This window comes from Eleginops maclovinus, chromosome 24 (genome assembly GCF_036324505.1).
Source record: "Eleginops maclovinus isolate JMC-PN-2008 ecotype Puerto Natales chromosome 24, JC_Emac_rtc_rv5, whole genome shotgun sequence".
NCBI classification, from domain to species: domain Eukaryota; kingdom Metazoa; phylum Chordata; class Actinopteri; order Perciformes; family Eleginopidae; genus Eleginops; species Eleginops maclovinus.
This window is the reverse complement of record NC_086372.1, coordinates 8,612,382-8,625,814: the sequence shown is the minus strand read 5'-3', so window position 1 is coordinate 8,625,814 and position 13,433 is coordinate 8,612,382. Positions and strand designations below refer to the sequence as shown.

Sequence of the window (13,433 nt, the reverse complement as noted above, 5' to 3'; positions counted from 1 at the left end):
GCTCCACCACGACTCAAACAACTCCTCCACCTCCCATTTGCCTTACATGGACACGCAGGGGAGTTGATTGACAAACTAAACGACGCCCCTTCGTTTACCAAGCCCCTCCCCTTGCTCTGGCTCCCTATCAGTGTCTAGTTTGGCAACACGGATACGCATGGAGCCTCCATCACCCCCCCTGTCTCTTTTACGCACCGAGTCCGATGATGCGCGCAGGTACATGGACCCTAACCGCCACGTTTCCAGCGACACTCACCGATTAATCTCCTCTTACATGGACTAATATGAAAGAAGTGGATGCAGAGGTCTGACACATCCGAGAAAGGAGGCACGTTTCTTGTGGAGCATTCTGGTTTTCCATCCCCGAGCATCAGCATGGATGTCTTAGCGAACCACAGTATCTTTCAGGAACTTCAGATCGTGCACGACACCGGCTACTTCTCCGCCATGCCTTCGCTGGAGGAGAACTGGCAGCAGGTACGTGTCAACTTTCGATCCTCTAGCCGGTGTTCACATCCTCTATCACCGGGCTCGCTGACATGCGCTCGATATGCAACTTTTCCCCTAAAAGCAGCGTGCATGTGTGAGATGAAATGTCCCCATCACTCATATACAGTATGTGATAATTCTCCCAGAGATGGAAAAGTGGATAAGATGCGAACGCACCCCGGCGCGTAATAAAGCTGTCAAATGCGATTTGGGAAGATGAAGACCCGAATCCCATAATAGGGACTGAATTGTTCGTGAATAATACATCTGCATCCCTCAGATTACTGAGTTGTGAACCCCCTCTTTGCATGGAGAGAGTAGTCCCCTCACTTATTCATTATAGATACCCTAACATGTCTGGCTTTGAAGCATCTTTAAATGCAGTGGTGGCGAAAACGTGTGAAGGCAGTGCAGGAAAAAGAGTAACTGTCCCTTGCATGTACGTGTGCACATTTTTTTTTCAAACCCCATCTCCACAAACACTTTCTCCTTCCAAGTTCAGAGGGCTGAATTTGGAGAGATAAGCATGCGGCCACATGGTGATGGATGCGTGGGGAGGCGTACCAGCACTTTACAAGGCCATTTTTGCCCTTAAACCCCCCCACTTTTGTGTTAAAAACAGCCCAAAATTCCATGATGGGAAGTTTATTATCATACCTATGTGTGTATTCAGACAGTATAAGTGTTAAAAATGTCATTTATACTTATAGATAGGCTTTCTTTTTGCATTTCCTGCGTAAAAATCCTAAAATCTGCACTTTTTCAAAAGTATTCTACATTTCTCAGCTTTTTCTTCAACCTTATACAATATTAATTAATTACATGCTTAAATATGAGCAGCAAATTTGCTTATATAACAATAAATGTCACATCTAAGTTATAATAATGGCCATGCAGCAGCAGTGCCCACCTGCATTGCTGCTGCTGCTGCTGCTGCTGCTGCTGCTGCTGCTGCTGCTGCTGCTGCTGCTGCTGCTGCTGCTGCTGCTGCTGGTGATGATGCTTTCCATGCTGCACTTGACTGACCGAGCAAAATGAAAAAAAAAAAATCATTGCATGGAAATTTGATGCCGGTATTGTTCATGCAATAGGAGCTGGAGCTTTTCCCCACTTCTCTGCTGCACGCCTATAAGGAAGGAAGGGAGGGGGAAGTGACAGGGGGTGGGGGGGAAGAAGGAGAGGGAGAGAGAGAAACCGGTGCGTGACCGCGGATCCATTCGTTGTGGCCAAGCAGCCTAATTGGCATCCTACTGTTAGCATCTTTTTATAACAAGTCTCCAACTCCCAGCTTCACTGTCAGTGGATTCTGAATTGTATGGGGCCATGTGTGCAGTCCTCTCCCTTTTTCTCACCCACAGCCTGCATATCAAAAAATCGATCGCTAATGCAAATGGAAGAGAGACAGCTGCGTGTGTAGGCAGGGGAAACTGTGAGGAGTGGAAATGTCTCTCCCTGGCCATGTCTGCAGCTTATTCTCCACTCAGACAACGTCCATTTTGGAATTCGGCAAGTTTCACAGTCATTATCTGTAGGAAATTGAATTTATTTTATTTAAACTAAGCATTCATCTACTCCTTTTTAGAAGCTGTGGTCTGCTTTCAGCATGGTTGGTCAAAAATGTCACTTTTTCATGTGATTTCGGAGATAAACTCTTCTCTTGAAAATGGCTTTAGTGTGGGATTGACTTTAAAATGTCACAGCTAGATAGCAGCTATAATCCTGCATCACACCTACCTAAATGTGCAGCATAAATATGTTTCCTCATCATGATCCTGATTTCAAAGTAGTACTACAATTAAAGAAAAACACAAAAAAGGGGAGGGGTTGTATCTGTCCTCGAGTTTAAGTAACAGTTTTTCTCCAATTTGCAGGCTTTCACTCGAACCCCTTGTGCCTCAATATGAATAATTGGAGTAAATATCAGAGTTTTTGGGAAGACAGCCCATATTTGGGCTAAGAAGATTGCACGGTGTCCTTGTGAGCACGAGGATTACGACTCGCCCCACACTTTGAAACCCCCTCTCCCCCCGCGCAGCAGAGAGATGTTCTTGGCAGAGCAGTCCCTGCGTTCATTGTCGCCACACCAAGATGCCAGCGAGCCCTCCTGAATACATGAATTATGAGTTGTGGCTAGCCTTAAAAGCTCCATGCGGCTCGAGCAATCCCCCTCTGTATTCCAGGCACAATTTAGAATTTGATGCTTTTATGGCGCCTGATGCTGAGATAGGAGGCCGTTGTAGTCAGACCCTAAATGGCTCCCTGAGATGCGATGGCAAGAATGATGACTGTGTCCCCTGTTGGTGTCTGTGAGGCAGGATTCAGGCGCTTATAGGGGGATGGGGAGCAGAAAAAAACAAGGAAAGTGTTTTGGAGGTCTGCAGATGGTACATTTGAGGCTGCTTTTTGTTCCATTATTGAACCAAATAGAGCCAATCTCAACTGTGCTGTGTCGCTTCCAAATCCCAGTACAGTTGGTTGTTCAGAGTTGGAACAAACAGCAGGGCTGAGCTGGATTTGGAACAAGCAGAACTTTATACGTGGCACCAAAGAAAAGTGTTATAGCCGTTTATCTCGGCTTCCAGTAACGTCCTTTGTGATATATTGAGAATTCAGGTGTTGAAATATGAATAGCAAAACATCTGGATTGAAATTCATTTCTTCCAACCTGCTTGACATCTCATCTGAAGCACTTGACCCTGATGGATAGGACGTAACGGGACACTGCAAATGGCTGTCTGTCATTGACCTCAGGACACACTCCATACTCTCCCAACACATATATTATCCCTGAGGTGCTCGACACACACATGTACACTGAGTGCCTGATGCCTACCCAAGCGGAAACTCTGTCTGTACGTCGCCACGGTGCATTATGGGCCTCCTTACCGACTGCACGTGACTTTCTGAATGTGGAAAGGAGCGGGACCTGACATGCATCCACTCATAACACGCACATTTCCCAGGCAAGGCCGCACCAGCCTCAGCGTCTGGGGGTGGCGAAAAAACGTAGAGGTGGAGGAAGTTGCAGAGCACGCACATTCTCCCCGCTGCAGGGTTTCGCATTTCACAGACCGGTGGGCTCGAAAACCTCCCCAGGAGCGCACTTGGGAAGACAGTCAGAGAAGAAGAGAGGAGTCCTTAGGAACTGGGGGTGAAGAAGTAGGGTTGGGGGGAAAATGTAGTAAAGAAGGCCAGGGAGATGACCCCTGTCTCGGCCTCCAGAGAGATCACAAAGGAGATGTGCAACCAAACATTAAATATCCATACGCTGTCGTGTGCACATCTGCGTACATGCACGCCGGCGCGTATGTGTCTCAGCAGTTATGTAATCCTCAGTAGACCACAGCTGCTTTCTCACACACAGCAAGCATGCTGGGGAGTGCAGCCAAGCGGCCCCCTCCTTCCTGTCTGCGTCTTCCTCCATTCTCTTTACCCCCCTCCTATAGAATAAGCAGTGTATGGATTTTTGGAATCTGCCTCTGCAGGGCTGTTGTGTAAACACCCCCCCCCCCCACACACACACACGCACACACACACACACACACACACACACACACACACACACACACACACTCCATGTAACAATTATCCCTAAGTCACTTTCTTTGCTTCAAAGAGCATTAATAATTAGCCAGTTCAGAATCAGGTATTTCCTGTCCATATAGGAAGCTAAAATGAACCAAACACACCCTCCATCTTCTCTGTGACCTTTTACTCGCTGCTGTTTGATGTAATTTTATGCAAATTCAAATTAAATCAATCCTGTAACGGGCACAGTTCAGTATTCTGCGGGGCAGGAGGAGGAAGGACAAACTGGGATTTAATCAGATTTGTCTCAAAAGAGCTCCTGGTGGTGTCTTCAGTCTGTGCCTCTGGCTTTATTAAAAATGTCAACTGGAAGTAGGAGACTCCTGAAATCAAGTTTGGACGCTCTCCAAAGAAGAAACGTAGTTAATTCCCTTTTAGTTTAACTGACGTGTGGTCTAGTTTGTGTTTTTCGGCTTGTGTTTCTGCAGTTAATTCCTCCCAGTATTCCAGCCAACCCCGTGACGCTCAGATGTCCAATTTGAAATTGATTTTGCATTTGCAGCGTTGTTTTGCTCACATCCCAGTCAGAAGATCTCGACCGTGGACACCGCGTACTGTACAATCTATTTCACACGGCTAAGCATGAAAGGGCTCCTTTGTAGCATCTCTGCTGGACGCTTCTGAGTGTTCTCAGGCACAAGGTTATTACTTTAGGCACCGATTCAGAGAGAAGATAGTCGGCCTGTTGGAGTACAGGCTGTAATAAAAGGAGCTATGAGTTCATCTAATTGGTATAAACAAATAAATGAGGTGGAACGCCAAAAAAACAATTTGGCTCTTGAGCAGCAGCCGTTATGCTAACAAGACAGGGCTGGCTGTTTTCTAGGAAGTGTAGACACTGCTTGTATTTATTCAGAACATCCTCTTATCTGAGTTAAATGCATGCAGCCTAAGAATTCTTTTGCAGGATTCTCCGCCATGCACCCGTGGCCTCACACAGGTTTGTTGTGTAATGGGATGTGCGAGCGACCCCCTGACCCAGTAACATCCATCCTGCAATAAAGCGCTTACTGAACTCTGCCACCCCTGTCTCATCACTCAGGCGTCTGAGAGGCGATCGCCATTGATGGGTGCCTTCCATTGCTTTATGGGCGTTGATGAAAAGGTTGGAAGCGCTGATGAAAGAGAGGACGCGTCCATTTGTCTGATGCTCCGGTGACTGGCATCAGAGGGAGAGGAGGTGGTGGAGAAGGAAAAAAAAAAAGGCAGTGAGAGAGGGAGCGTGGTGTTGAACAAGCACATCTTTATGTATGGCTTCCGTCTGCAAAACGCTCTGCCACCCCAGGTTTGATTAACAGTGAGAAGAGGAGCCAGTCATTTTTTTCCGCCTCACACCAGCACACATGGCTTGGCAATGACTTTCACATCATTTGAGGCGAAATCGGGAAGCCGTTACAGCACCTTACAGTGATCCGACATGCTTCGCTGCTGCCATCCGGCTTGCCATCCGCAGGCAGAGAAGAGAAAGGAAGAGAAGTCTCGGGTGCTCGTTTTATGCCAGGAACCACCAGCAACTCTTTCTCTCTCTCTTTTTTTTTCTTCTTAAATCTCATGACACTCTCTGTTCTGTGTCTCTTCCTTCAATTCTGAGAAGTCACAGCTGCCTTGTTTGATTTGCCCTGCTCTAACCCCCTATTTAAAGTCGGCTTCTTCTGCAAAAAAGTTGGAGAGTTATGCAATCCATATTTGGCACAATGCTGAATAAAGGCTCATTCAAACAGAGCCTGTCATAAATAAATGGCACCAAGGCATCAACTCATGAAAAATATTCTAAGAAGAGCCATACTGATATCAGCTCTGCGTGATACTCATCTCAGAACATGCTAAGTGTAAGACTTTCGATCACGTAAAAAATAGTATTAAAGGGGCCCTTTAATGCTTTGATGGGTTTTCCATTTCCTGCAGTGTGTTCTACGTTGATGGATGAATACTTTTCTCCAAGTGTGATGATTTTACAAAGTGCCAATTCAGTAATTCAATGTGTTATTATTGGCTTTCTCAAAGAGCGAGCGTCGGCCACTTAGCCGTAGTGTCCATTTAGCCGGTGGCACCATTGACACTGCTTGTTGTAATGGCTGATCAGAGTGACACTTTGATGATATGTATTGAACATAGGTTAATATCCATGAATCACTACAAGTATGATAAGGCTTCAGATGATAGCTGGTTGCCGTGGTTACCTCCTATCTTGTGTTTAATCTTCCATACTGCTCACATATTTGGAAACCATTGGCTTTGAAACTTCCACACCATGTCCAGGCATTTTATTGCCATCGCTGGCTGTGACATACCAAGCGGCACATCTTAGTGCCTACCTGTTGCTAGGCAGCCTTGGCAAAGAGGAAGACCAGCTTTGGCCTATTTGTTTGTTTAGCTGTCATTCTGGGAGGCTAATCCCACCCCGAGGGACTCATATCCATCCAGAAACCAGAGATCCAGCCATGTGGACCATCCCTCTCCAAAGATTGAGCTAGGGGAAAGGGGGGAGAAAGAGATGGAAGGTGGGGAGAGAGACAAGGGCAATTTGCCCTGAGTAAACACCGCTGCTTGTTGTTGTCAACCGAAGCCAGTCATCAATCACGGCCCTAAGCTCTTGGTAGTGACAGCCGCAAGGACGCGCCACGCTCTGAAACCGGTCGGATAGTTTATAAAGCAAGTCAGTCATTGGTCAAGATCACAGCTCCCCAATGCAGGCCTTGGTCTTCTGGGAGCGCGTGCTTTTGTAAAAGTATTTTAGGACAATGTTATCTTTGCTTGAGATTCCATTCAGGGTGTCTACAACATTGTCAGTTGGCTCAGAGCGAGGGGTATGAGTTCAAACTGTATTATGTGAGCGACACCAAGTTTGTGTGGTTTTGGAAGTGGCCATGCAGTCACATGGGCACGTGCTTTGCATGCCAGATGCAACACTCAGCTGCAGTTGTCCAACATGCAAATCAAGTGGTGTTTTTCCACCTGCTATTGCTCGCTGCCTCAAAGGAGTCTGACCAAACGGACAATGTGTCAGGACCTTTTTCCCCTTTCAGTGTCTCCTCCCTATCTCTAAAAATGACTTCATTACCCTTTCCTACCTGAACCCTAATCCATTCACTCTTTGAGTTTCTGACTACTTCTTCTTTAGGTCTCTGTGCCTGCAACAGCCACTGCCATAGGATTTATGTTTCAGGTAATGTCATATTAGAAAAACGCCTGGAGCAGGAAGGAGATTTGGTAGGTATGTCCAGTTTGACCCAATGATGAATGGATTTGGCTAAACATAAAACTGGACTTGACTGGTTAGCAGAGGGGCTCATAAAAGTTGTACATAAAAATAAAAAAAGCTTGATTTCATAGTACATGTATTAGAGGTCAGGGGTGAGGACATTGAAGGGCGGTTGAAAGTGGGTGAAGGGTGTGTTCCATTGTCAGCAGTGGATGTTAAATGTACTGGAAGATTAAACTAGGCCCCAAATTACCCTAAAGACACTGGTGTCTCCGGCCAACTGGGCACGTCATGTAGTTTCAGTCATTCCAAGGTCCTGCGGGGGCTGAGTTGTCTGAATAAGATACGGCTTGTATCTTCAAAACCAGGGGGATTCAGCTTGAATTGGTATTAGCCTATATGTCAAAAGCCTGAAAGCGCAATTTTTCACGAAGAAAAATATTATTTTGACGTGCAGCCTTGGTAAGATAAAGGGCTATACAAGTGTCAAAGTAGACAGAAGAAGAGAGAGGGTTGGATGATTTTGCACCCTGCTTAACTCTCGGAACAACCTGGGAAGTGCCCTTCTGTGATTTAATGAGACCTATGGGAAGAGCCATTCATCAGCGTGACAGCGTACCTCTGTTTCCCATTGTTCTGTTCTGGTATGTGAGGGCAGCAGTGTGTGTTTTACCCTTAATGATGGGCTGGCAACCCTTTGATTAGATGGATCTCCCCCGGTGCTAATTAAGATTTGGGCTGCCAAACGACATTGGCGTTTATGCCTTCCTCCCTCTATCGCTCTCCTTGTATGGGCAGTACTTGCATGTGAGTAAGTGTGTGTGAGATGTTTACAGTGTTGGTGTTCTTTCGAGGCCTAAGTGGGAGGTTTGGTGTAATTTTGTGGGCTAACATAATTGCAGGCCCTAAGCAAAAACATCAGGCCATTTCAAGGAACCAGCGATGCAAAAATAGTTTGTTTTGGTTCCTGAAAAGTGTTTTTTCTGGAGGTAAACATTGGTCTTTGGGCATAAAGTGTCCTGAACAAGCTTTTTTTTAATCCAGGAAATAGCTCATAAACAAGTGCAGAATCAAGCACATATACTTATTTCCATATAAATCTGTTCAACCAAACCTGATTCTTGGAAGATACCTCAAACATGTGCTTAGTATTGGAAACGCTATTACTAAAATAGACACTTGTATTCGTCTTTAGATACCAACGTCGTCTCTATTTTTGCATGTTTCTGCTCATTCTTAGCCAAATGTGTGTAAATGTGGATAGATAGAAGATAGAATCGGAGGATGAAACCCCTTTTTATTAGTCACATACATGCACACAGCAGAGCACATACAGTGAAATTAGTCCTCTGCATTTAACGAATCCTAGTACTAGGAGCAGTGGGCAGCTATTGTGCAGCGCCCGGGGAGCAATGGGGATGTCCAGTGCCTTGCTCAAACAGAGCAGGGCATAGGAGGTGAACTGGGACCTCTCTAAGTAGCAGTCCACTTTCCATTTTTCAAGTCTGTTCGGGGACTTGAACCGGCGACCCTACGATTCCCAGTCCAAGCCCCTACTTACTGAGCCACTGCTGAACGTATGTGGTGGATTCCTTGCAATAAATGATCTTATTCAATGCTAAATCAATAAACATCATACCATCCATATGGGAATATGTGCTACAAATACCAGTTTGTGACTTAAAACATCTAAGAACCCCCGCTGTAGATGTTTTCCCCATCTTTTAACTAAACTGATGGTGTCACATAAATGTTTCACTACCCAATTCCCCCTTGTGTATTTTCAGAGAATTTGATAACTTATGCTAACAAGAACGCAGGCATCCCAGACCCTCCCTTCCTTTTTAATCACCCCCTCCTCTCCTCTCTGCGAGTATCTGCGTGGCTAGACAGCACATCCTCCTGCTCTCCAGTTTATTGCTATGTGTTATCCCGTCTTTTTGCCCCAGATATTATTTCATTGTAAAATGCGTCCAATTAGTAAAGCCAGTCGCCGGTGGCTGTGGTCTGGCTCTGTCTTTCGTTCCGGCGGGGAAAGTTATTTGGGTCGGCTGCTATTTTCAGCCTGTGATGTTGCCAGGAATACTTCAGGGAACAGCCACTGTTTTATAAGAGAGCACATCAATAATTTTCATTGGTGTATGTGTGTGTGTGTGTGTGTAAGCAAAAGAAGAGACGGAGAGAGCCTCACAGACGGAGTGTATTGGGTTTATGTGTTTGTACCTGCATCAGAAAGTAAAGTGGCTGTTGTCTCTTGAACCCTCAGCTGATGTTCACTCGTTCTCACGCTGGACATGTTCCATTGAAACTGTCACGACCCACCCGTTCATTTGAAATTAATTTGCCAGGCGTTGACCTTTAACCCCGCAGTCTTAACACAGCTTTTATTCGGGGCTTTACATTTGAATGGTCGGCTTGTGAGCCACACACACACACTCTCACACACACGCGCCGTCAGGCTAAAGGCCAAAGTCAATGAGTTCCTAACACCTTTCCCCGTGCGTCTAACTGCTCTCTCCCCTCTCCGCTGGGCAGAGGCACATTGTCAGGATGAAATTGGGATGAAAAGTCCTGCGCTGACGCTTCCCGCGCAGAGGGGTGAACAGGTTCAGCCTGCCGCGCTGCCCCCGCCCATCCCCATCAACACTCTCTCTCTCTCTCTCCTCAATCTCTGGGAGGAGAGCCCACAGCAGCGAGAGGAGACGTCTTTCAATATTTTAAGCGGCTCGGGCTAATCTTGGTCGCTCAGGTTTGTTTTGAAAGCGCTGCCGTGGAAATAAAGACACACCGACAGTTCCCCCACCTCTTGTTTTCCGCACGGCCTTGGGTGCACATAGACCTATACACGTTCTTGCGTAACCACGCAAACAATCCCTAGCTAATCCAACTTGGCCTTGCGTGGATGTGCCACTGACCTGCTTTTTTTTTTTTGCTGCTTGTTCCCGAACAAACAGCCGTAACTAACCCTGTGGTTTGATGCTGGAATAAAGAGCCTGAAACTGTGGCCCTGACAAACACTCAACACCTGCATGGCTAAAGCAGAGGGTGGCTTGCTTTCTAGTTGTACAGAAGCTTGTAAGAAAGAACCATTTTGGCTCTTATCAGTGCACACACGGCGCCACAGTTGCACTTAACGCTTTGCGGACGTGATCGGGGTGCCGAGCGGGCCCTCTCCGACTGCCACTGTATGAGGAGGAAGCAGAGTTTTACCGCTTCACTGTCCCCTTTATCTCCCCTCTCCCCTCTGTTATTTTCGGCCCGCCTCCCCTCTCTCTTTCTCCTCTCGCCACTCTTTTGTTTCTCCATGCCTTTTCCAGCCAAGGCCCCCATTCTCTCGCCCCGTCATTGTGTGCGGTAATGAAGATTAGCCAGCCTGCCGCACACAATGGGGTCCCCACATCCGGAGCGCAGACTCCCCAAACCCTGCTGCAAGCTGCTAACGTCGGGCGTAAAACCACTGTTGTTGCCGAACCCCCGCACCCCTCCCTCTATATCACTCATATACACACACTGGCTCCTTCACACACACACACACACGTGCAAACATGTCCGATATGCACTCGTGCACTCTGCCGTGTTGAAAGCAAATGGCTGAAATGTCTTCTGATTAGATTAGGGTGCTTTTGACAGCTGAGTGGGAGCGCTTGGCGACTCATTCACCGATAAACAGCAGCTCACCCAAATCCAGTTAAAGAGAGACAGAGTTCCCCTCCCTGGCGAGTGCAACACGGCTACACTCGTTGGGATTATACCCCCCCCCCCCACCCCCAATCCTCCATACCCCTGCTATTCTGCTCTCCGCTCTGATTTCATCCTCCTCTCCATCTTCTCCAGTCTCAAGATGCTTCTTCTCTTCTGTTCCCTTTCTATCCTATTTCACCCTCACCTCTCCGATCCCCGACTTAATACCAGAACAAAGACGTGTTCCACACTTTGTCACAAGCTATTTAGATGGAACCGCAGAGGTCTTTATATGCCGTGCACTTGTTGTACCCTGAGCCTAAGACCTCTTAATAATGTCTGTATCGCGCTCAAGGTCGGCAGATCTTCAGTCTGTTTGCTTGTCAGGCTACTTTCAGCACTTAGAGGATACATGTGTGGCTTTGTCAGCGTGGAAGGATGGATTATTATTCAGTGTGGCACCAAAAAAGAAGAAAAGCTGAAGGAGAAAGAAGCAGTATTTCCACTCATTTGAGAAGCCAGAATTAGTGATTTTGGGCTCTTCATTTTTGGTCAATTAATATATCTTTATACCCGTTTGTTCGTTTTGTAGTATTTGGTCTTATTTACAGTACCATGTTTAATAAAGCTTCTCTTGATTGACCGATGGAGACCCTAACCCTAACTAGATTGTACTTTTAATTCCTTTAGGTTATTTGAAACATTTGACTGGCATTGTCACTTCTGATTACCCAACACATACAGTCAATAACAATTTTGTCAGTCAGTTTGTTTACACAGCACCTGGTCTCCAACACTCTCTTTAAATGTCATTTGACATAGGCCTCTCCATATTAAGGTCCATGTTGCGCAATGGGAAGACAGGGGCGAGGTCCCTGGTGTCGGGGATGATGCGGATGTGTGGTTTCTGTTGCGTCTGCTCGGAGAAAGCAATGGGAAATGTCTTTCTGCTCCATTAAGCAGGGGTCACAGGTTTGTGCGCTCTGAGTGCTCCATCACTGTTGCTTTCCTGCTAGATGAAAGGTGCTTTGAAGATCCCCCATCACGCACAAACACACATACACGTGTCGCGTAAATCGCCAGATGCAGAGGGCTTAGCGGGAGATGTCTTACCTCAGAAAGAGCAAAAATGATACTCGTAGGAAAATCAGGTGCATGTCCGAGCGAGCGTTACTCTGAAGACAGAACCTTAAATTAAAGTGTCAGGTTAAGTGCGTGAATTGAAATCTAGCCAATTGAAATTGCTGCCTGAAAACCCTTTAAATTGTCTTTTAGCGCATCCATCCACACCAAAATTGACTGTGTGCAAAGGAGGTGTCAGGTTTACAACCATATGTGCATTATTCCCTCAAACTCCGTCAGCAAATTGTGATTTAACAACTGGCGGTGTCTGTTATCAGCCCGCAGCCCGCACTGTGTAAAAGCGCCTCAAGGTGCTGCGTTGCCAAGCTTTGACGAAGAGGCTGACGGCGGCCCTGATTATTACTGTGAGGCTAATGTCGCCTGATAAGGCCGTGTGTGTAATTAAGCTGTTTCCGCGCTGCGTTATCTGCAGCTAGGTGAGGCTCGGCTGCCTCGAGAGATGGAGCTGTTAGTCAGTGAGGGGAAGGAGGAGGTTTCCTGTCTCCTGTCTGTGGTGTTTCAATCTTCCACTATCTATAAAGTACATGTTTTGCTTATGCACCTGTAAGTGTGGAAGATGCTTCTACTTTAGCCCCTTTCGAAACGTCTAGTCCTTATATTTTGCATATAGAGACCTGTTTCTCCATCCCTCACCTGTCCCTCTATCTTAGATAAATTAGCACCCCTCTAGCTCTATCTCTTTGTGTCTCCGCTCCCTCCATGTCTCCTTTTCTTCGTTGTTCCGGAGCCCCGTTGGGGAATCAGGAGCTCTAAGATCCCTCTAGCCAAATACCGCACCCCCTGCCGATTTTTCCGTTGAGAATAAGGGTGAAGCGAGAGCACTCTGCTATTCAGATCAGCGTCGAGAAGAATGAAGCGTTATTACCCCACCCTTCCCTTCCGACTGGCCCCGAAGGCAAGTTCCCCGCGCAACTGGGATCCACCGGTGAAGCCATGCTGCTCTCCAAGGAGTCTGGGGTCGGAGCTCTTAGTGAGTTTGAGTAAAAACCCTTAAGGGCAGCTTAGAGGAGAGGGGTGCTTTCTGAGAGGGGGGCTGTTGTATAAGTATTGCTCAGTGAAGCTATAGATTACCGTCCCTGTCAGCTGCGACGGCCACCGCTGATGAGCTCCTGCGCGGTATCATTTCGTATCGATTAGGCACTGCGACGCAAACACACAAAGGCTGCTGGCGAGATGGCCACTGCCTCGGGCTACTGGTCATTTAGCTGTCACCTCAAAGTGATGGCTCGGCCTGGCTCACCAAATCAATGGGAGACATAGGCCCTATAACACCCCATGGCAGGAAAAGACACACACATGTGCATAGACACACTCGCGTGTAGGCACATGC

General features: G+C 46.9%; 1 protein-coding gene across 1 annotated transcript in view; it reads left to right on the top strand.

Annotated features, from left to right (window-relative positions):
• Positions 1–223: 223 nt before the first annotated feature.
• Positions 224–13,433, top strand: part of klf7a (Kruppel like factor 7a) — a 34,190-nt gene continuing 20,980 nt past the window's right edge. Inside the window, exon 1 of the mRNA XM_063877939.1 lies at positions 224–477. Within this exon, the coding sequence (XP_063734009.1) occupies positions 298–477 (180 nt within the window). The 5' untranslated portion in view covers positions 224–297. The remainder of the gene's footprint in view (positions 478–13,433) is intronic.